Source organism: Mustela erminea, chromosome 15, assembly GCF_009829155.1.
Source record: "Mustela erminea isolate mMusErm1 chromosome 15, mMusErm1.Pri, whole genome shotgun sequence".
Lineage (NCBI taxonomy): Eukaryota > Metazoa > Chordata > Mammalia > Carnivora > Mustelidae > Mustela > Mustela erminea.
Window position 1 is genome coordinate 30536918 of NC_045628.1, and position 23943 is coordinate 30560860.

The following is a 23943-nucleotide window of genomic DNA, read 5'->3' on the forward strand; positions in this document are numbered from 1 at the left end:
AAATGAGGCTTCCAGCTTTGTGAAGGTTGAGTGTTAGAATTTATATCCAGAAACTAAATAATACCTCATTGGAAGTATTCTAAAATAACTTTATAATGCCTATATTATCTGAATTCTTGCAGAAGCAACTTGTGTCTCAAAACATCTCCATGCATTTGTACAAACCTGCATAGGCTGATTGGTGTTCACATATAGAAAGTAGGTTGATTTTTCCAAATTTTAGGGCCCTGAAGATGTGGAAGAGAGATGAAGGGAAAATATCTTTTGGTAATCTCTCTAACAGCATTACCCAGGGCAGTTGGTCAAATTAGCAAATGTTTTTCACATTTTATTTATGTCCAGTTTCATTCTTCTTGGTTACCTGATGATGCCTGATAGCCACACCTTTAACTTACCCTGAATTGCTTGGTTTTGTTATGTTCATAGACTCCTGTATATGTATACATAATCTGTTTTTTAATCTTAGTAAATACTAAATATTTACTTAATACACCATTTACAAAATGAAATTAAGGCAATTAAAGTAACACTAATTGTTATACATATGCTGTTTTTTATTTTCCTGAGAGATTTTATCTTTTTTGCTTTAAAAATGGCAATTCTTAACTCTGCTCATCAGGCAGCACCATGAAAGAATTATTATCATATTTTTGCATGAACATTTGGCATGTTTGGTCATGTATTTTCACAGTGAAAATTACTCACTTGCTTGATCTTCTGTGCCTTGAAAGATTATCAACTTAGAGTTGCAGTTTAGTGCTCATTAGTTTAGTTAGGGTTTTAGTATGCTTCAAGTTTTAATTTTCTTAAGAGACCATCTTTGTATTTAGTCTTTGAGAATAAAAGGATTTAGATTATTATAGATATATGTGTATTTGTATATATGTATATACACACATACATAGTGTTACTCCTATTAATCTATGAATCCTAATTTATGTATTTTAAAGTAAGAAATTGAGAATTCAGAGAAATTAATATTTTCATGCATGTTCATATCTTTAAACAACTTTCCTAAATTTTCTAAAGAAAACCATGCAAGTATATATTATTTTTAAACTCAAGCTTTCTATCAGGTGTATTTTTGATATTTGATAAACTGAATTTTATTTGGACAGCATAATCTTAAAATAATAATAGTAAACCAGTGTGGCTAAGAATTTTCCACAAATTCAGAACAAAAGCAAACAAGTGTCAAATTCGACTCCATATATGATTAATACGTACAAAATTGATTTGATTGGCAATTTATTATAATGGTTAGCAGTAATGTAACTTTAAAATATCATTATACATGTTAACTCATGTTCTCAGACTCAGGAAAGACTTATGCACACTGACATAAAAGTACAAGCTTTAAATATTGTTAATCACCACATTGCTTCTTATCACTAACTTCTGCCTTGCTTTTCACAATGCTTTTTACATTGCTTTTAATGCTACAGAAATTTATGCTAGAAAAAGTAGAAAACGCTAAAAAAAAATCTTGATATTGTTTTATGTCAAAAGGTCTGCACCACTATTTTCTGTGAAGGAGAAAAACCATTGAGCACATAGCCCAAAAATTCTATATACATGAGTGAGCCAGTAAGGACATCTTTTTTCCCCAAAGAATAGTATTTTCACGTAAAGAGAAAGGGCCCTATTTGCTGTATATTTTTAAATGTGGAGGGGGGGTTTGGGTTTTGGTTTTTATTTTGTTTCAGATTTATTTGTAGGCATATTACTAGAAATTCATTTTTCTGGCTTTCATATGTCTTATATTTCTGAATTAACATGCGTATGTATGTATATGGGTGTGTATCTACATCTGTCCATACATATATACATGAGGAAAATACAGAACTAGAGAATATTAAATAAATTTTCATTATCAAAAGTGACTTATAAGTGGTTGGGAATTACATTTCTTTTGTGTTGAAGTTTTAGATGATGACAGCTTTTATTAACATTTTGAGTGTCCTCTTTTTTTCCCCCCAAAATAACCATTTTTCAGTGTATTTACATAAGCAGTAAAATTGTAATTGCTATTCACTGGAGAGATTTTAATTTCAGATCATACAAATATATTCAGTTGCATGATATTTTTATGTAAAATGTATCCCATTTACATTTTCATTAAGACATTTGTGAAGATGTTGATTTTTCTGGGACCATGCTGCTGCAAGTTGGTTGTTTAACAAAATATTTTTAGATTCTAACAGAGATGAAAATGCTCTGTGCATTTCCTAAACTTTAAAATGAAGAAAACTAGGTCTGTCTTTTGAGAAAAGATTCAGGTTGTATGTTTTTCTGTATGCTTTTCTTAACATATTTCCTAACAGCTTTTAGTAACATTTCCAAATGATTTTTTCTCATTCAGAGAAGAAAGGGAAATTGAAAAAATGACTTAGTTTTTTTTAGCTTTTTAATTTTTTTCTTTTTTGTACTTAAAAAAGTAAAAATGTCCACAGATTCTACATGCCATTATTATTCATAATGATAATTGCACTATCAATACAATCTATATTATTTACACTTTCTTTATAAAACAGCAGACTGTTTTCTGTCATAAAACAAATCTAGCGTGTATTGAAACATATGTCGTCTATTAAAAGAGTTTGAAGGTTTCCTACTTGCATTGACTGTCTTAAGCTTTAAATCAATGTCTGGCTCTTAATTTTAGTAAATGGCATGACACACTATATCCATGGAGAGCTTTTGACAAAAACTTAAATTTATCAGTCTTTCTTTGCTGTGTGGTTTACTCAGGTGGCTTCAGTTTCCCTTTAGTAAAATAATATCACAGTGCTGGTGCTAGAGTACAGAGCAATGTTGTTACTGTAAACGCATCTTCTGCAGATAATATCCTGTTCCCTTTCTTTGTTGATATTTTTCTTTCTTAAACTTTGTCGCTCAGAGTATCTTTAATGCTAGCCAAGGAGTCAGGGATTTGGACGTATTTTCATGGACTTCCAAAGCTTTTTTTCCCCAGGTGAGTTAACTATAAGGAACAGTCATACATTATTCAGGTATTTCAGCATGTATAATAAATTTTACCTTCTACCTTTTGAAGCCTTTGCTTATGGTTAATAAAAGAATTTTTGTCAAAAAAGTGCTACAGTTGAGTCTCCATGGTAATCCTTTTCCCTCTACTTTTGCCAAAGAATGTATTATTAGTTTAAGTTAAGCTTTTATATGACTTCAGATTTGCATATGTAATTTATGACTAGCTTTTCCCACAACGACATCCACATCTGGCTTTCTCAGAGCTTGCTTATTTTAATGGGCGAGTCCCCACTCTGTGGCTCTTCTCTTCTTCCCTAGCCTTTCACATGCCCTTTTGGATGTTCATCTGAGAATGGGGTGGGAATGCAAGGAGGAAAAAGAGCACTGCACTTTGTCAGTTTCACAGGCTGGCCCCCAGGTCTTCCATTTCTGTACTGAATGAAGTGTGTATTGCTAGGGTTGCTTGAGGATGACAGCTATAGTTCTATGACCTTTTTTGTATATCAGTTCTTCTTATGCTGCTTAGTATAAAAAAAAAGTGTAGACCTTGTTTTGTATTTATTAATTTGTATAGTTCAATAACAAATATTTTAATAGAAGTTCTCATGTATTACCTTTCACTGAATAACTTGAAATTGTCACTAGTTTTTGCCAAGACTTACCTCTTAATGTTACACTAAATGATCAAGTTAGAAATATTGTTATAACTCAGTTAAAAGCTGTAGATATATCATTGAATACGAGTGAAATTGATTTTTCACTAAATCTATTCATATTTGCTTGTTTTTGACATCATACTATGTAATTCTTTTTAAATGAGTTGTAAATAGGACTAACGTGCCTCTTCCAACTATGAAATAGCATGATGTGTTTACTAAAATTGATTATTCACAACTAGACATTTTTAAATGTTTACTGAGAACTTTGTTAGTGTAGTAACACAGTTTAAAGTTTAGACCCTTACTCTCCCATTTTTATTTTGAGCACCATCTTTTGTATTCTTATGTAAGTCTATATAAATACAAATGCATGGGTAAGGACAATGCATATTTTAAGTTTACTTTAGATTATAATTCTACCTAAATTTTTCAGGTGTTTAAAATTCTCATTTCTATTAAATTGTCAATGTATGACTAAAGAATGTTAGATAAATATAGCATGACAATTATATTAAATGTAAATAAATACTATCCCTAGTACATATTTGTATATGTAAAAATTGGTGATTATTTATCACCATAATGAAATTTATGGAATATTATGTGAAGGTTAATAGTGGGTTTAAAAATTTTCCCTGATTGGGGTTGCCTGGGTGGCTCAGTGGGTTAAGCGCCTCTGACTTCAGCTGAGGTTATGATCTCAGGGTCCTGGGATCCAGCTCCACATCAGGCTCTCTGCGCAGCAGGGAACCTGCTTCCCCACCCCCACCCCCACCTGCCTCTCTCTGCCTACTTGTTATCTCTCTCTGTCAAATAAATAAATCTTTAAAAAAAATTTTTTTCCCTGATCATATATTGAATTAAAGTCACAGGTACACAGAATTCTCGAATCCACATTTTTTTTTAACCTCAGGATTTTATATTTAATTTTTTACCATAGGAAAGACCCTTTAGTATGAGACTCCTTGTAGTGATAGAAGGATAGAACTATTCAGGATTATTTTATCTTGTATAAATATTAGTGGGTTTTTTCATTTTTATTCCATTTATATGACATTGCTAAATATTAATTTAATTTTAACCTAATGTTTGAAAAAGTGCCCCATTATGGTCATCTTTTGTTGTATTTAAATATAAAACAATTTTTAGAGTCTCTAATACTGTTTTTAAAAGTACAGTTTAAATCTGTCTTAAAGGAGTAGTAATGATAATGGAAGAACCCCGGTATGGAACTTTCCTTTACATATGTTTGGGAAGAAGACAAATGTGAGGAGGTTGTTATTTCTCTTTATTACATTCACAGAGGAAACAATTTCATTCAGATTTCAGATTCAACAGAAAATTTAGAGCATATCCTTTTCTTTCATTTTAGAAACAAACCTTTTATATCTAAATGCATTATATTTCTGTAAAAATGCATCTTTGATATTAATTTCTGTACTGGAAGTATAATCATCTTTTTCTGTTAAAGCATTAATATGTTTAGTAATGGCCTAGCAAATCTAGCAAGACATTTTTATTTGTATTATATTAAGAAAGTATGAGTTGTTAAAATCTTAAAAGCACTCTTACTTCATTCATAACTAGAAATATTAAGATACAGTTATATTTTATGCCCTTTTTTTCATTATTGCTATCACTATTTATAGATAAGTCTCCAGAGTCTTCACACTCGTTTTCTCTATAAATAAATATTATAAGGTGTAAGGAAATGAAGATTTAGACTTTTTAATCCATACCAACATGCAGCAATGCAGTAATAATGATTCAAAATTATTCAGTTGTGGTTCACAGAGTGTATTTTTTTGTTGTTCCTACTCTTTAATATTTCATTAAAAGATAAAAATAAAACCAAGTACTACCATATTTCTTAAACTGTGGTGGGCAAAAACCAGAGGTTCATATGCTCTCCCGCTAACTTTTCTTCACATCTATTTTAAGTATTACTCAGCATTGAGAAACTGAAAGATTCTTTAGTAGTGGTATTAATGTATATATTCTGTTATTGTATTCTTGTTTGATAGTATTATAGACTTGCTGTGAAAGCTATTAATAAGAGGATGACAAAGTGATAATAGATTGTATTTTATTTTTTTTCCTATTCAAATTTTCAGGAACCTAAAACTAATACTGATGACTTTTTCAAAGATATAAACTCCTGCTGCCCACAGGAAGCCACAATGCAAGAACAAGATATGCCGTTCTTGCGAGGAGGGCCAGGCATGTACAAGGTAGTGAAGACGGGACCTTCCGGTCACAACATCAGAAGCTGCCCTAACCTTAGAGGTATCCCAATTGGAATGTTAGTTCTGGGAAACAAAGTCAAAGCAGTGGGAGAGGTATGGATTCTTGTAGCTTCATGACTTCTAAATTATTCCTTTTTAATATAATACAACCAGAGCATCTCTTTCTTCCAAAGGTTGCCATTTCCATCCCAGGTTCTTAAATGTTAATGTTCTTTATCTTTACTTGTATTACAAATATTACTAACATAATTTTTCTGTTTCTTTTTTAAGTAATTTTTTTCTTATAATTATCCTTGTGAGAACAGTATATTAACAAAATGATTTATATTGTACATATGAATGTTTGGTATGTGCATATATCTTTTCATAATTACAAATGTACTATAACATCATTGATTAACAGCACTTTAAAATATTTGCTATGAATTGGTGTGGAGATGTAATATATATAAAGTTACATTTCTTTGTTCCCATTTATGTGTCTCACTGAAGTCCTGAGCAAATAAAATTACTTTTTAGTCACCTGTGGCATTTGCCTCACTGATGAGCTTGAAGATGTAGTGTGTCATGCTATTTCTCAGTGTCAGGGTCATTTTCAGGTTGTATTGTAGACACGACCAATCTAAATAATAGTTTGCCATGTTAGGACATTTTAGGTGCAAAAAAGAAAAAGAGAGAGAGTGCCACCTGTTTTGGGGTAATATTTCAAGTTACTTAGGGGTTATCCTGTGCCTTAAAAATTACTATTTTTACCAAAGTCATAAATAAGCAGTATTTTACGGAACTTTTTATTGATTCCTGTCTTACCTCAGGCTGTGGTCTTAATTTCAGAAACTAATTTCTGGTAAAAACTTTCTGAATGATTACCCTGTTCAAACACTTAAATTTGTTGCTGGTTTTCAGTCTGAGTGCCCTAAAAGAGTCAAGCCAATCAATCATGCTTTTTGTTATGTACTAGGTAACCAATTCTGAAGGTGCGTGGGTGCAGCTGGATAAGAACAGCATGGTAGAGTTCTGTGAGAGTGATGAAGGAGAGGCATGGTCCTTAGCTAGAGACAGAGGCGGAAACCAGTACCTCCGACATGAAGATGGCAAGTTGGCTTAAATTTGTGATTTAATCTGATTAACCTTTGGAATGCAGAAGTAAACAGCATTTTTGTGTTTGTTTGGGTTTTTTTTAGGTAAAAAAGCAAAACTAAAGGTTAAAATCTTAAAATTGTTAACATTTGTTTGTAATATAATGGATACTAAATGAATGCACATGTAAGAAGAGAATTAAAAGAAAATTAAAAAAAAAAAATATATGAAACATATGATTCCATCCTTGAAAACCATGCTTTTTATTTCATTGATGTGGATTCATATGAATTCATTATTCTGTGCCAGTCCAGGGCTGAATGTTTCATCCTTTCTGCCACTAAATGGAGATTCACTTTTCAAACCATTAATCACAGTACTTCTCCCAGGCAATTTCATTTGATTGAATTTTGTCTCATTGAGCATTGGATAAATGCATAGCATCTTTTGGAGCATTACTATGTTGTTGTTAGAGTTTCAGCTTTCAACTTTATCTTTTTTAGTAACGGTCTTATTTAATAAAAGACTTTCCTTATTGTCCCCCTCTATTCATTCTCCTGTGGGCAGAAACATGGTTCTTCCAAGTTCAGACCATGTCATCTCTTGGGTGAAGCTTTAACTGAAACTGACTGAGTCAAGAATTCTGTGTTCCCAAAGAACTATATTCACCACTAGACAAAACTGTTTCTATATTGAAGTTAATTTTCATATCTTTACACCTAGATTGTGAGTCCCTTGTGGACAGGCACGGGTTTTTAATCTTTGTGTTCCTTGTTCTAAAACATACTAATTGCTTACTAAGTTTTTAAATACAAGTTGGGTCACAAAAATATTAGTTAGGCCATCAAAATAAATGGTTAAGTCAAGCATAGATTTTACTCCAAATCAAATCCCAAAACGTAAAGGAAAAGGTCAGATAAATAAAAGAACATGTTTATTTATCCAAAAGAGAGTAAGTCCACAGTATTTATTGTCCAAGAGGTAATATGGCCATAAGTATAAATAGATTTTTTAAAAAGTTAAAGCTTCATGAATGACAGAGTACATTTAGATGTATTAATATTGTATATTAAAGTCCTCCTTTTTTTTTTCCCCTCACAACAACCCTGTGTGATAAGTTACATAATCTTCATGTTACAGATAAGGAAACTAAAGGTCACAGAATTTAAAATGACTTGCCTGTGGTTATACAGCTGGCTCTATGGCAGATGTAAGACCTAAGCCAGAATCTTCATTCGTGTTTGAAGTGCTGTGCTCATGACGCCACACCAGCCTGTATCAGTAGTCAAGGAATAGAACTTGAGAACCTACTCCCTTATGGCATAACTGTTCTTCCATTTGTTGTGAGAATGAAAAAGGGTTCACTTGATGTAAGTCAGACATTTTACGGAATAACCTTCTCATTTATAATATACTTACATACATACTACGTATTCAGAAATTTGTAAACATTTCCACTATATAGGAATATTTAGATATAAATAAAAATACCTAAAGTGGAATCAACTTTATAGAAGACATAGTTCAATAGTATGAGAATAGTGTAGGTAACTATCAAAGGACCTTCCTAGTATAATAATTATTTCAACTGGCATTATAGCCTAATACAGCCTCATGTGTAAAAGTGGACTCCGGAGCTCGACTGCTAGAACACAAATACAAGCTCTGCAGCTTTTCAGTAGTGTGACCTTGGCCAAGTTTCCTAACATCTCTGTCATTCAGTTTTCTCATTTACAAAATGAAAATACTTTAGGGCGCCTGGGTGGCTCAGTGGGTTAAGCCGCTGCCTTCGGCTCAGGTCATGATCTCAGGGTCCTGGGATCGAGTCCCGCGTCGGGCTCTCTGCTCAGCAGGGAGCCTGCTTCCCTCTCTTTCTCTCTGCCTGCCTCTCTCCATCTACTTGTGATTTCTCTCTGTCAAATAAATAAATAAAAATCTTTAAAAAAAAAAAATGAAAATACTTTATAAGTTTGATATGAAAGCTCCATGAACAAATAATAACATAAAGGTGCCAGATGGGAAGGTTACCTGTTATTAAAATGTAAAATACTGTCTATTCTAAAGACTGACTTTTAAAGGGAGAATTTTACTTACTTAATTACTTTACTTACTTACTTAGAAGGTAGAAGATTCTTCTTAGATAAAATGCTTCTTAAATTAAATTAGGATATTCTTTCTGCTAAGAAAGATATTCAGCCCTAAAAGCAGAAGTTTACATTTCTCTCTGCCATCACTTAACATCCTTTCCCTCTTTGATACATATATATTTGATCATAATGTGATTCTTCAATTAACATAAGACCTGGGGTGCTCAGGAAAAAAGTGATGAGTTAGTGCCTTAAAATCACTAAGATTCGTTGATAATTGTATCCAAATAGTCTGCTCATTGGTATTAGCAAATAACTGTATCTAATATGGAAATAAGAGGATTTGGCACTATAGCAATTTATATGAGGTAGTATAAGTAAAACAAAATTTTCCTCTCGTTAAAATTCTTTACAGACAGGTCTTTGATATCTTTAAGTAAAACTAGTAGGCAAAGTTACTGCTTGGTTAGAAACAGACTTCATGCTTGGTGCTGAGACCATTCTGAGGTTTTAAGAGTGATGTCATCTTTCCCACTGAGATTAATGTTCATGGGTATTTTCCAGTAGAGCTCTTCCACCGCTGAAATCTCTCATACTGAAGAGTATTGCCTAAGGGAAGGGCTGGGATTGATTTTTTTGAAAAGAGTCTAGAAATGTAGGGGCGCCTGGGTGGCTCAGTGGGTTAAGCCGCTGCCTTCGGCTCGGGTCGTGATCTCAGGGTCCTGGGATCGAGTCCCGCATCGGGCTCTCTGCTCAGCGGGAAGCCTGCTTCCCTCTCTCTCTGCCTGCCTCTCCATCTACTTGTGATTTCTCTCTGTCAAATAAATAAATAAAATGTTTAAAAAAAAAAAGAGTCTAGAAATGTAAATGAAGAGGTAGACGTACAGTACCAGTGGTACAGCAGGAGTCTGATTCACAGGGAGGAGGAACACATTCCACCACCACCTTCTAGTTCCATTTTCTCTTTAAAGAGATGTGACTTAAAAACTATACTCAAAACTTTTCATTATTCATTATGTTATTTTGATGGAATCTTTTTTTCTCTTTTTTACTTTTCATTTGGCAGATTTTATTTTGCCTTTTTTAGCTGGCATTAATTAGCTATTGAATTCTGGCATTAGTGTTTTTAGTCCTATATCATTCAGAATCTTATGGCCACTTGATTGATAATAGAGAATAACTTAGCTTATTAATTATGTAGTAAACCAAATAAAATATTTGCCTTTTTTTTTTTTTTTCATGAAATAGGATTGACTTGAGCATGTACAAATAGCTCTGACTGCATGACTTGGTTTATCATCCTTTCATTTTGGGGAAAATGGCCTTATATAATGAGTAAAAATAAGTTAGAAGTAAATTTTCCGTAATTTTTATATTCAGAACTTAAAATACTTTATATAGATATTCAAATCGAAAAAGTACCACATACTTAGACATTTTTAAGACTTTTTACTATTTGAGTAGTGATATACAAAATATTTTGATTTCTGTTTTATAGGTGCCTGTTTTTATTTTACAAAATACTCTTATATAAATTTGTTATAAATTTGAGTTCCTGTCCAAAAATATTAGTATACATTCAGTGATATATCCAGCCACAGTAAAAGCAAATTGGCTCCAAAAGAGCATATCCAGTTCCTAAGTTTCACTGTGTATTTGATAGATGAAAACAAAAATTTGTCATCTACTTTGTCAAGTGTTGATGGCCCTAATTGTTAGACTTATTGTTAAATCTAAATGTGAGGTTATTTTAAAATCTAACCATTATAAAGTCTCTCTCTTTGTTCACGGGTATTTTCCAGAAGAGCTGTTTCACTGCTGAAATCTCTCATACTGAAGAGTATTGCCTAAGGGAAGTGCTGGGATTGATTTTTTGAAAAGAGTCTAGAAATGTAAGTGAATAGGGAATAGCACATAGGAAACTAATGTTATAGCTGTGCCTTTTATTATAGAACAAGTTCTTCTGGATCAAAATTCTCAGACTCCTCCTCCAAGCCCTTTCTCAGTGCAAGCTTTTAATAAAGGGGCAAGTTGCAGCGCCCAAGGATTTGATTATGGACTTGGAAATAATAAAGGTAGGTGTTTGAAAGTGAGTCTTTTACCTACCCAACTTTAATATTTTTTATTACCTTCTCTTTTACCCATTTTTCTTACTGTTCACCTGTGAAACTTTATTAAAGTTTCCTAGAAAACTAACAGTCAAAATGTTTGCAAAAGTGTTGTTTTTATGTTATCATTTTTACCAGTTTTAGTTTACGTTTCATAGGAGTTCTTGCTTATATGCTCTTATTTTAAAGATACTCGCTCGGAATTCACATCATAAAGATTCTGTGAAATCTAGTAAAAGAACTATTGTTTTTATCATCCACTTATTATTAAGAGTAGTATTAATGACCAAAAAAAAGAACCCTCTACAATGATCCATTTAAAATCAAAACATTTTAAGTAATATTACACATCAGCCTTATTACATGTGCAGTTTTGAATGTCTAAGTTACCTTAGTTAATTTAGAATCATATGAAATGAATGACATCTTTGGGTTTGGTATGTGTAATGAAATCAGAAAGTTGTGAAAAGAAAAACAAAAGCCCTAAGCCAAAAAATATAAAGTGTGTGTAGCTGTTTTGGACTGCAGAATTAAAAGAGACCAGTGTCAGGGACAATGCAAACAAGTAAGTATTTCAGAACAGTTTATACCTGAATTTCATCTAAAATTGTATCTGTATCTAAATTCAGACACATTCCTGTTCTTTCCATGTACCTGATCCTGACGTCTTTTCTAAATCAGCATATCATCAGCAAGTAGCATACTGGCTACTTGCTACTTGTTCGATGATGGTAGGAGGGAGAAGATAGCCTTTGTGGAAATAATTTTACTTTAAAATGTTGTTTACACTAATTCATAGGATTTGATGTCAAGGAATAAAAACAGTGTCATTAGACCTGACTTGCAGAGCAAGTGAAATAATGCAATAGTCAACAAGATGCAAAATGACATCAATGTAAAGGAAATACTCAATTTAAAACAAAACTACATTTTGTTTGATACCTTTATTTCTTTCCACAAAGTATTCATAGGAAGGAAGCCTAGTGTCAGGATTTCTTTTTGGCTTTTCCTATTCTGTTATGTTGGTCTATCCTTCAGGCTTGGGGATACCTGCTTGCTTAGTTTTGGTAGGTCAGATTTCAACTAACTTGAGCTAGATCTTCATATTTAAGTAGGGTAAATGCTTGGTGGTTTTTTCTTCATGTCCCTTTCTCTCTCCCATTGTCGATTCTTAAATTAAAATCTCAGCATTTACTTACCGCTACTATGCTTTGTTAATAATCTGTTTTAAAGCCACATTTATTTCAAATTGTATGCTGTAATGTCTAAATTGTACTGGTGGCTATCACTTTAAATCAGTCTTTAAAATATTATAAAACATCATACTTTTAAGAGACAGACATTGCTGAGAAAATTTGTTCTTAAGTAGAAATAATAAAATATTACTTTTTAAAAGTGTGATTCTGCTAATATTGTTCAGAAATATCATGTACTTGTTTATGTGCTTTTTAAATATTTAGATGATGCAAAGTAGTATTAAGAAACTTAAATCTAATTAAATATATCTAACCTTTGTTTATGAACTTACCTTTAACAGTAGTTCCCATTTTCTTTAAATTTTTATACTGTCGAAGTTCAAGAAATTGTTTTTTGCAAAAATTCTTTATTCTTAATTGTAAAAAATTCTTCATAATCTCTGAAATCCTTTCTGTAATTTACAGCGTTAAGTTTTTGAAAAGTAGACATGTAGCTGTATACACAGTTCTTTCCATATAACTCTTGCTTTTTGCTGCTTCATTTAAAGTTTTCACTTCAAAAACTTTATTATATTTAGGGATTGGAAAGGTACTGTTTTCCAATTTCTGCATCAACTATTCTAGATGTTTTTTTCTTCTTCTCTTTTTCAGCATCATATAAACTATTTAATATGCATAATCTTATAAAGAAGGAGCTAAGGATCATCCATCTAATTATATTGTTTCCTATTTTTAAAAATATTTATCTGTTAAAGTCCTTTGTATTTAATTTTAAGGAAAAATGTCAGAATTCACATTTGAGCTACTATTCAAATTAGATAGCTCATACTCCTTTTTATCTTGTAGGTCTTACAGATTTTTATATTATTCATCCAAGCAAAGGAGCTCATGCTTTAAGAAGCATAATTTCTTTGGCAGGAACAACTTAATGAAAATATTAATATATTAACTAAATGTAAATATATTAAGTTAATAACATAGGCTTTGCCTCCCTTCAGTTCTACATTTACTTAAAAACCTTTTCATATTTGCTTATCTTCTGCATGACATGTAATGCATATGAGGCAGGGTTATTTAGTTATTTGTTAGGTTTTATGTAGAAGACTTTGTTTACTTAGATCTTCATTTACACTGGTATGATACTGAGTCAACTTATCTATCATAGATTCTTCATGGACTCTGAATTCTTCCATGCTGCTGCTCAACGTTGTATATGAATTTACATAAATTTTTTTTTGTAGGTGGGCTGTTACATAAGAGTATTAAAACAACATGCAACATTTTGTCCCTAACTTGAAGATAATCAACACCAGTTTCCACTCATTTCTGAATTGGCATAGTTTTATTTAGTGTCTAACTTTATCTGAATGTCATAAAGCACCATATTCTTTGCCATTTTGGATGTTAATTAATAACAAGTTGTAGTTTTGACTGTTTTGCCCACTGCAGGTGACCAACTGAGTGCCATATTGAATTCCATTCAGTCACGGCCCAATCTCCCAGCTCCTTCCATCTTTGATCAAGCTGCAAAACCTCCCTCTTCCCTAGTCCACAGCCCATTTGTGTTCGGACAGCCCCTTTCCTTCCAGCAGCCTCAGCTTCAGAGTAAGTCTGTCAGCCTTACCTGCCTCATGAAGCCATTTCTGAAGCTTTGTTCCAAGTTGTTTATCAGTTACTGATTATTTATCAACTCACTTGACTGGTTTTATTTTATGAGGATGTTATCCCTTCCCACATTTTTGAAGCATTTAAGCTATTTTGAGCTAAGACATTCTGCAGCTAAGACATTTGTTTTTTAATCACTCATTTTTTATTAAGTATAGTTACTGCAGTCTGACTATTATGCTCTCTATTCTAATTCCAACATAAGCAAATACATATGTTAAAGCATGTTAAGAAAAAACTATTTTATTTATGTTCTTCTTTTACAATATGCATGACTATGCTAAGCATCAGTTATAGAGATAACTTTCATTGTTTTACACTGGATCTTTATTACTTAGAGATGCCCCAAAAGAGTAAACCTATTTCACTGTACAAGTGGGTGGAGGAGAGGTGGTACTGGGCAGGTTTGTTTGTTTCTTAAGTGAATTTGGTATCTGTGAAATGTGTAGCAACTTTAGGTTTCCAGATTTTCTCAAATTACTGTTTCTTCTCTTGCTTTTTATTTTTTTTTTGTTGTTGTTTTTCTTTTTCCTACTATGTTAAAGTGGTCGTTTGATTTTAGCTCTGCCTTCTAGGATTGCTTTTGCCTTTCATCCAGGATAGTAACTCACATTGATCTGTAAAATAGACCCAAACAAATTACTCTTAATGGAGTGTTCTTTTTTCTTAATGACCTCCTGAGGCTTCCACATAAAATTCTCAAAGCTTCTTGCAGTATGACAACAATATGTTCTTTTTGGCCTTCAGTTCATATATCAGCTATACAATATGTAGGCATGCTCACTGAATGAGATATTTATGAAAGTCCCACTTCATGCAAATGATGTTACTCATTATGATATTATTATCTATGTTAGAGTTTATAGGAGTATAAACTTCTCTAGGATTTTACTATATATTAGGCAAGTTTAGTGAAATTATTTAATGAAATATTTCAAAATATAACAACCATAATAAAATTAGATTTGTCTCTCCCAAAGGATAATGGCCTTCCAACTGACACTGTATCAAAGTAATTTTATGCCTCTTGTGTCTAGATGTTATTAGTACCACTTCTTCCTTCACCATCTTGGAGCAAATTTGAAATCGTGTCCTAGACATATCTCAGTTACCAATGTTCTGAATCATTGCTTGCCTGTACTCCAACAATGAGGATTACTTAAATCTTTCTTCTAAACTTCTTAGTATCATCAGAATATCATTGAAGTTTGATTTCCAAATTCTAGAAACCAGAATTCTTAATTTCAAGCAAGACTAAAAACAGTGCGGAATGTAAAAATAGTTTTAATGTTTTGGAAATAAATTACAATGGTCTTAATCACATTATGTTAAGAAAATTAAATGTGGCAGAGTGCTTATTGTTAAGACTACCTGAGCAGGGTATTCTTTCCTGAACGTCATTGCTGTCTGTCACACCAGCAGTTCACCTTGCTTTAGAAGATGGCTACATACTGAATTTCCCATTACTAATTAGTAATATGAGACTCATTTTTGTCTTACACTTTTATGATACGAAAATAAAACGTATATTTACTAATTTTTGCTTATACTGTTAGTCACCACTATGTACTAAACACTATGTTTAAGCACTTTAATACATCCTCATTTAAGGTAATATCACCATCAAAGAAACAGAAGCTTAGAATGAATGATTTTCCCTAGAAATACGTACAGTAAAATGGTAGAGCCAGAATGTGAGGCCAGTCCTACTGACTACAAGTGCCATGTTTTAAATATTCACCTTTGTGTACTGATAAGTAATACTGCCAAAACTGGACTTTAATATGTGTGGGGTTTTGTTTTTTTTAAAGATTTATTTATTTGAGAAAGAGCAAGCAGGAGCAGGGTGGTGGGTGTGGGGGAGATGCAGAGGGAGAGAGAAACTCAGACTCCATACTGAGCTCACTGCCTGACACAGGGCTCAGTCTCACAACCCTGAGATCATGACCTGAGACGAAACCAGGAGTCAGACACTTTAACCAACTGTGTCACCCAGGTGCCCCAATATGTGTTTTTAAAATTTCTGATTACATTTGTTTTATCTAGAGTATTTTGTGTGTTTTGTTTTATTAGTTTGTTTGTTTTATAGTTTAATTTCAAGAGTGCAGAATAGTTGGAAAGGAAAAAAAGATTTCCTAAATGTCATGACTCAGGTTCCCACTTAAGTAGACAAGCTCTACGTAGACACACATTAAACTGACCCACATGTTAACTTTACCTAGAATTTCTGTGAGTGTTATTATCAGTAATTCTTTAGGTTGTTTTATTCCTGAGGTGTAGTTTTTCATTAATCTTGGAATTGGTATTTATCCTAGTACATTAAATTAATTTGGTAATTTTTTTAAATTAACAAAATTATATATACACACAAATTTTTTCAACTGTTATTGTAGTGAAATAGAATGATTACAGAAAAAATTACAAATTTCCCTTATGTGTAGATAGGCATGAGAGAGAGAAGTGTGCATGTAAGCTTTTTCTTTACTGTTCTGTAATTTACTTTTTTATTTCAGATTATTTATGGAGTTTTTAGAATTGGTAAACAATTTTGCCATGAGGGTCTAGTGAACTGAGGTGGAAAATGATATCTCTGCCTGATTTCTATAAGAATATCACACCGCTTACTTTCACTCTTTACTCATTCCTTTTGAAAGCATCATTTTCTGTTCCATAGCCCCTGCCCAGGTCTCACACATCATAGCATTGAAGGAATATTTATTGAGTATAAATGCCTAAGATGATCACTTTCTTCAGTGTAAAACATGAATTTAAGATCATGTAGTTCTTGTTATTTCACGCTAGATATTCCAGTTTTTACTCAGAGTACATCTTCAAAGAAGAGGAAAAATATTTCAGTACTAATTAAAACCACTATAAATAAATAAAACGCTATAATGCCTATATGATGCCTAATATACAGAGTTATGATAATTCTGAGTTTATACTTAAGCACGATCCTCCAACTGAGAAACTATCCCAAATGACTGTTTAACATGGGCATTTATATCTACTATACAGGATGCTAAGTAGTTTGTATTTATTTTTCTTGTAGAAAAAATTATAATGAAGACAATTTAGTATTCTCCCAGACATTTTAAACATGTAACATATGTTATTTTGTCATTATTTGTTATGTTATCTGTTATTTTGACAGGACTTTCAAGCCTAGATAGGAAACCTCAAGGTTACCTTGCAACAAGAGTTTTTCTGTTACACCTGTATGTCACGTTCTTAAATGAAACCAAAATTTGTTAAATGTGACTAAAAAGGTCCACTTGAGTATCTGCATGCATATTTATTTACATTTGAGAATATAAATATATACCAAAGCACTGTGTTTATTTAACTTACAGAGATGAAGTGATGGAAAGACCTAAAACTCAAATTTCCCCTCCAGCCACATACTAGCTTTATATAGTTAGGTAACTGACACATCTGAGCCCTGTTTACCCCGCCATAAGTGGGGTGCCCGGTACATGTTATCTGCTGGTATCACTGTTGCCTTTTGATGCAAGCACTTAACATATCTTAAGCTCCAGGGAAGCTTAGAAGAAATCACAGCCTGAGAGAGAGAGCAGTTTTATTCTCAGTGTGGAAGGAGTGGCAAGAAAGAATTTGGAAAGAAACAGTTAAGGTTTCCTAGCTAGTCTTCAGTGTACATTTTACAGCATAACTTTTATTTTTCTTGAGATTGATTCTTCATGTAGTAACACTATTTTCAGATATTACTGTGAATGTTAGTGTATAAATGCCAGCTTTGCTTCCAAGACTGAGAAGTCCTTTCTATCCTGGATTGTAATCATACCACAAAATTTGTCCCATTTGCTTACCTGCCTACCATGAAGCTGTGGCACAGATGGAACCTTGAATTTATAGGTCTCCTCTTTTCTTCTTTCTTCAAACATAAGTATCTTCTCTAAAAACCTTTTTGTCTTGGTTTCAGTTTTAGCTGTCTTTGTTCTACATTAGTTGTATCCTCCTGAAGACAAGACACGGTTATGAACCAGAACAAAGTGTCTGATTTCTCTGATGAATAGTTACCACTTTTCACCTTACAGCTAGTAAGAAGTTTGTGGAGGACCAGATTTTTATTTTTGAGAGCATCCCCAGCTCTCTTGCGCCTCACATTATTGCTTAAGGAGTAATACTTAACCTTTTCTTTCTTTTTTTTTTTTTTTTTTAAGATTTTATTTATTTAACAGAGAGAGATCACAAGTAGGCAGAGAGACAGGCAGAGAGAGGAGGAAGCAGGCTCCCTGCTGAGCAAAGAGCCAGATGCAGGGCTCGATCCCAGGACCCTGGGATCATGACCTGAGCTGAAGGCAGAGGCTTTAACCCACTGAGCCACCCAGGTGCCCCAATACTTAAACTTTTCATGGAGTTTTTTGAAGTTATTCTTTCTAAGGCCCAGGATACATACACATCAAATTTTCTCAGAATTTTCCTATCTCAGCCATCAAAAACTCTGAATTGATACACTTTTCCCTAATGTTATAACCCTTAACCATAGTTACTTGGAATTTACTATTTATTCAGTAATATGCTATGAATATGTTTTATGCAGGTGCAGTTATGTCTCGAAGTTACTTAGAGACAGACTGTGTTTTAGGGATTATCCTAGGGGTCATCCATCTTTCTTACAACTTTCTTATAATTTAGGTTAGTGTTACATTTTAATGAAAAGCTTGGGGCGCCTGGGTGGCTCAGTGGGTTAAGCCGCTGCCTTCGGCTCAGGTCATGATCTCAGGGTCCTGGGATCGAGTCCCGCATCGGGCTCTCTGCTCAGCGGGGAGCCTGCTTCCCTCTCTCTCTCTCTCTGCCTGCCTCTCCGTCTACTTGTGATTTCTCTCTGCCAAATAAATAAATAAATAAAATCTTTAAAAAAAAAAAAAAGAAAGAAAAAGAAAAGCTTATTTCTGTTTTATCTTTCAGTTGGAAATTTTGTTCTAGATTTCATTATTTTATAATTCATTTAATGAATAGATTTTATTTCCCATTCCTTTAGCATTCACTTAATTCAGCTTTTTTCCTCCTACATTTACCAGTATTCTAGATTTACTGATCATGCAGTGATATTGCATCTAAAACTGTCAGTCCAGGTGGCTGCTAGCTAAGAGTATGTAATTATTACTATCACCTTCTTTTAAATCCTCCAAACTATTAATAGACAGAAGTAAGAATAATTGTTATACTTAATTACACTAATTTTTTATTTGCATATTGTTCAGTTACTCACATCTTTTGACCATTTTGAATGTTTAATTTATATAGTGTCTCAAGAACCAATAAGCTAGTTCTTTTATATTTTTAAAAATAGATAATTTTAAAATAGTTTCCAGAATATCAAGTTAAACTTAACCATTTTCTGTCTGTGGAAGGCATCCATACTGTCAAAAATATCTGAAGTTCTATTCAGAGCAGAATACAAATGTACAGTACTGGGGTTTAAATCAGGTGAAGAAAGTCAGGAGCGCTGTCCCTGTCGTTCTACCATAATAAGTTCATTGAAATTTTATGATCATTGCTTATGAAGGATCTATAGAATTAGATTTCTTTCTTATATTTTAAAACATATATATACACACACATCTATGTAGGTTGTATAAGAATGGACAGAACAGTGAAATTTGAGCATTGACATAGATTTATTTATAAAATGTCCTCAAATACTTTCAAATATCTATGTTAAGATTACATTTAGTAATTTTATTGAGACTTTCAAATCCAACCCAAGTCTTTTTAAGATTGAGAACTAGAAGAGAAATAGGTGCCGAAGATTATTCTGCCAGTTATTTGTAGCCTTCTACAGGATGGATGTTAAGTGGAAAAAATTCCATCAATATTATTTCTCCTATCAGAGTGTCAGGGATAGTGACATAGGAAATGTGGTTAGACACCTGACCTCTTATATATAATGTATTTTCGGCATAGTGCTGTTTCTAATATTCCTTTTAACATTTCTGATCATTGCTTAATTGTTGACTTAACAATGAAAAGAAGTATATGATACTTTTTAAATCCCAGAACTGCAGTTTTGTGTGCTGCCACTAGATGGTGACATATTCTTTGATTCTTCCAGTTTATGTTCCCAGTGACAAAGGTCAGGGTTCTAAAATTCACAGCAGAACCGCAATTTGTTCTTGTTAAACTGAAACAAGAATCTTTCCTATTAAAAATGAAAGTTATACTGGTTTTTTTTTTTCTTATCAGTACCTAGGGAGTAATTTTTTTAAGTACAGTTTACAGTGAACTCAGAGTTGCTGTGATGTGAAAATGAACGAAGTTCCCCAGGGAACTTAATAGTTGGGATCCAAAACAAAGAAAACTAAGAATAAATGACATATTAAGAACCATATTGTTAATAAAGGCATATTTTATACCAAACACACAACATAGACTTCATATGAGTACTGGAGAAAAATCCTGTTTTTTATATTGCTTTTAATACTCTCTTTAGTGAACCGTATGTTGCACCCAAAATAATCAGAATTCCACAGAGGCAAATTTAATAATTGGGTGTTTTGCCTAAAAAGTGAGATTTTTAAAAGAACATGATTATTTAGTTTCCAACAAATTGCCTGAAAGTTGATTAACTTTTTTTCTTTTGTATAAAGTTATCAATGTATGTCTTAAGGATTATTTCTCTTTTTAAATTGAAAAATACAAATCTTTTTTAAAAATTGTAACAAACTGTTTTCAAATATGAGCTAATTTTGTGAAAATTAGATGCACAGAACAAGTGTGTAGTCACAGCTTAATTTCTTTAGGCATTTAAGACTTCCAAAAAATGTTTCTTCTTATTCACTTGAATCATACCTAGGAATTCAATCTCTCTAGGCTTTGTAACATATTGAAAAGACTTCAAAGCAATTTTGGCTTCAAAACCTTTTCCAGGAGTTTGTCCTTAAACCTCTAACACCTTACCCTCAAATTGCCTTATTTTTCACATTTATGTTTATGGGTGCTTCCAATTAAGATAGTATTCTGATTTCTTCTCTGGTGTCCTCCTGCTAAACCCTGTCTTCATAGATTTTAGCAAGCAAGCCATAAGACTGTATCCTTAGGGACACCTCGGGGGCTCAGTGGGTTAAGCCACTGCCTTCAGCTCAGGTCATGATCCCAGGATCCTGCGATCAAGTCCTCCATTGGGCTCCTTGCTCGGCAGGGAGCCTGCCTCTCTCTCCACCTCCGCCTGCCTCTTTGCCTGCTTGTGTGCTTTCTCTCTCTCTCTTTCTGATAAATAAAGAAATAAATAAAATCTTTAAAAAAAAAAAAAAAAAGACTGTGTCCTTAAATTTGTAGTTTGAATTTTCCTTGAATTAACTCTTCTAGCCAAAAACTAGTACCCTCCTAATGGATATTTTCAGAGACAGGTTCAGACTTTGTATTACATGAGATTTAAATAGCAGAAGAACTCCTTTCGCAGTGCTTGGTACCTTTGAGGTTTTATAGATTTCAAAAAGAAGGTGCTCAAAAACATTAAAAATTACTATTTTTTTTAACTTAGATGAAAATGATTTGAGGGCATGTATGCCCCATCTCTCCATGCATTCCTGCCTTTCTCTTGAACCACTGCAAGAGGTCCTTGGAGTCATCCTTATTCACAGAAATTACTAGTCACTTTTGCTCGTCAGTACTAAGATCTCATGGTACTTGATCTGTCCAGGAGTGTGACAGAGTTGATCCCTCTTTTTTTCCCTGAAATATCTTCTGCTGGATGTTTCCTACCTCATTGACTGTTCATTTCTCTTTTCTGCATCCTCCTCTGTTGTGTCTTCCTAGGAATGTCCCAGGGCTTTTTCTCTTCTGGACGCCATCCCTAACTGGTCCTCTCCAGGCATGGAATGTCACTCAGCATCTGCATGCTTGTGGCTCCCAAATTCGTCACCACTTGAGCTAGTATATATTTGTTTGTTGCCTCTCCTTTTACCTGAAGATAAATAAACTCTATAAGAGCATCGACTTTATTTCTGTTCATTGTTTTATCTTCAGTTCCTAGAACAGTGTCTGACATGTAATTCATAGTCCATACCTTGCATGGAAGGACTTCTTGGCTTATGAGTAGTTCGTCTTTAATCTTGGCCATGCTAATAAGTTAGTCAACTATTACTTTCTCTGTTTTGAGAAAAGTGTATGTTGTATCCAATTTTTGTTTCAATAACAAAGTTATCTCCTTACTGCCTGAATTTATTTTAGCTCAATGGATTACATTTATTTTCATTGCTGTGTGTTAAAATTTTAAATAAAATACATTTTTTTTCAGATTTAGATAGAAGGTTTTTTAAGATACTCCTTTTAAAAGATTATAATTTACAAGTTCTATTATTGGGAAAAAAAGATAATTTTAAGTACTTCGTTTTCTGCATGATAAATCATTAATGTGTCTAACATTTTTCAGTGACTTGTAAATTTGCTTTGCTTTGTTTGTGTTGCAAAACTTTTTATAAACAAAATTTGGTATCTCAGTAATAGGCTCTATAGAACAAATACTGAATATTGGGAGTAGCACTAACATTTCCCACCAAAGGTGGATTCAGAAAAGTAGTCAACCCTAAATGTTTCCATACATACTGGAAAAGTCATAGTCATGTGTCCATATAGAAAACTAGGCAACAGTAGTATGCTAAACTGTAAGTAATATTTCTGTATCTCCCACTATTTACAAAAGAAAAAAATTTACTTATAAACTTTTATTTATAAGTAAGTGAGCACCAAAGACAAGAAAACTGAGTTAAAGAAATATTAGTCTAAAAAGGAGTGTTCAAATTTGGTTTATGAGAGAAATGAGCCTTAACTTTTAATGCATTTGGAGCTATCTTAATTAATTTAAATCAATTTGGTCTTTGTTTTCCATTTTAATTTTAGAGAAATATAAACCTGTTGGAAAATCTAGCAAAATACAAACTTTTTACTAAGGTGATTGTGCATACCATTTGAAATGCTTTGTTTCTGCTTGTGTTCTCTGCTGAATTTTTTTTTCCATTGAATCTGTGCTGCTTCTTTGCCAATGTTTTCCACTATAGAATCTCCATCTCACAACCTTGCTTCTCGCGAGCGCATTTACAAAACTTATGGTGTAGCTGGGCCTGCCTCTGCTCTCTCATCTCTGTCTCACAAACTCAAGGGTGGGTATGCGTGCATTCACGGATGGGCCATTCGTAGTGAACATAGGAGGTTTCAATAAAGTTTTATTAGTTCACCTCAGTCATTTCCATTCCATTCCATTTTTAAAGATTAAAGTTTATCATTTTATTTAAAATTTGATATTTGGGGGCAATTTGTGTTGTATTTATTCAATAATATATTGTTAATTATCCTGTTGATATGCATGTTAATTATATTTATAGGTTAAGTATTACTTTTACTTAATATCAGAACTCTGTAAGGTCTTAAAAAAACAAAATAGGAAAAACAAACAAAAACAAAATAGGGATATTGAAAGAAGTCCCTGATTTGGGAAATTGTTAAGTCAGTATCATCAGAACAGATGGTATATTTGTATAAGGCATAAAGGATGTTGTGATCTGTAAGAACGTAGTATCTCATGTGGCAGGTTTAGCCTTAAACTTATTTTACTGCTACAGAATGTTAAATCGTTTTCCTGTTTTAGTTTCTTCTTCGAAAATTAAGTTAAAGTTTTTTAGTTTAACTTAGTTATCAGGATAGATATTCATACATAGATACATAGGTCTAAACCTACACGTCCCATCTGTCATTGAGTCTTCTTTGTAGCATTTTCTTAGTTAGTTAGTTTTAAAATTTTAAATTTAGAAATATTCAAACTACTATGACAACTGATAAAATTTCAGATAGTTTAAAAATATGCTTTTGGTCTTTTATAGGACTATAGATGCCTACACTTTTTTTTGTCTTAAAGTAATATTTAATTAAACTTAAAATCCTGTGTTTTAAGAAAA

At 32.8% G+C, this 23943-nt stretch overlaps 1 protein-coding gene across 1 annotated transcript in view; it reads left to right on the forward strand.

Annotated features, from left to right (window-relative positions):
• LOC116574059 (E3 ubiquitin-protein ligase MYCBP2) overlaps positions 1 to 23943 on the forward strand; it is a 211509-nt gene that overhangs the window by 126671 nt on the left and 60895 nt on the right. Inside the window, exons 45-49 of the mRNA XM_032314603.1 lie at positions 2900 to 2974; positions 5762 to 5986; positions 6852 to 6984; positions 11010 to 11132; positions 13811 to 13966. Of these exons, the coding sequence (XP_032170494.1) occupies positions 2900 to 2974; positions 5762 to 5986; positions 6852 to 6984; positions 11010 to 11132; positions 13811 to 13966 (712 nt within the window). The remainder of the gene's footprint in view (positions 1 to 2899; positions 2975 to 5761; positions 5987 to 6851; positions 6985 to 11009; positions 11133 to 13810; positions 13967 to 23943) is intronic.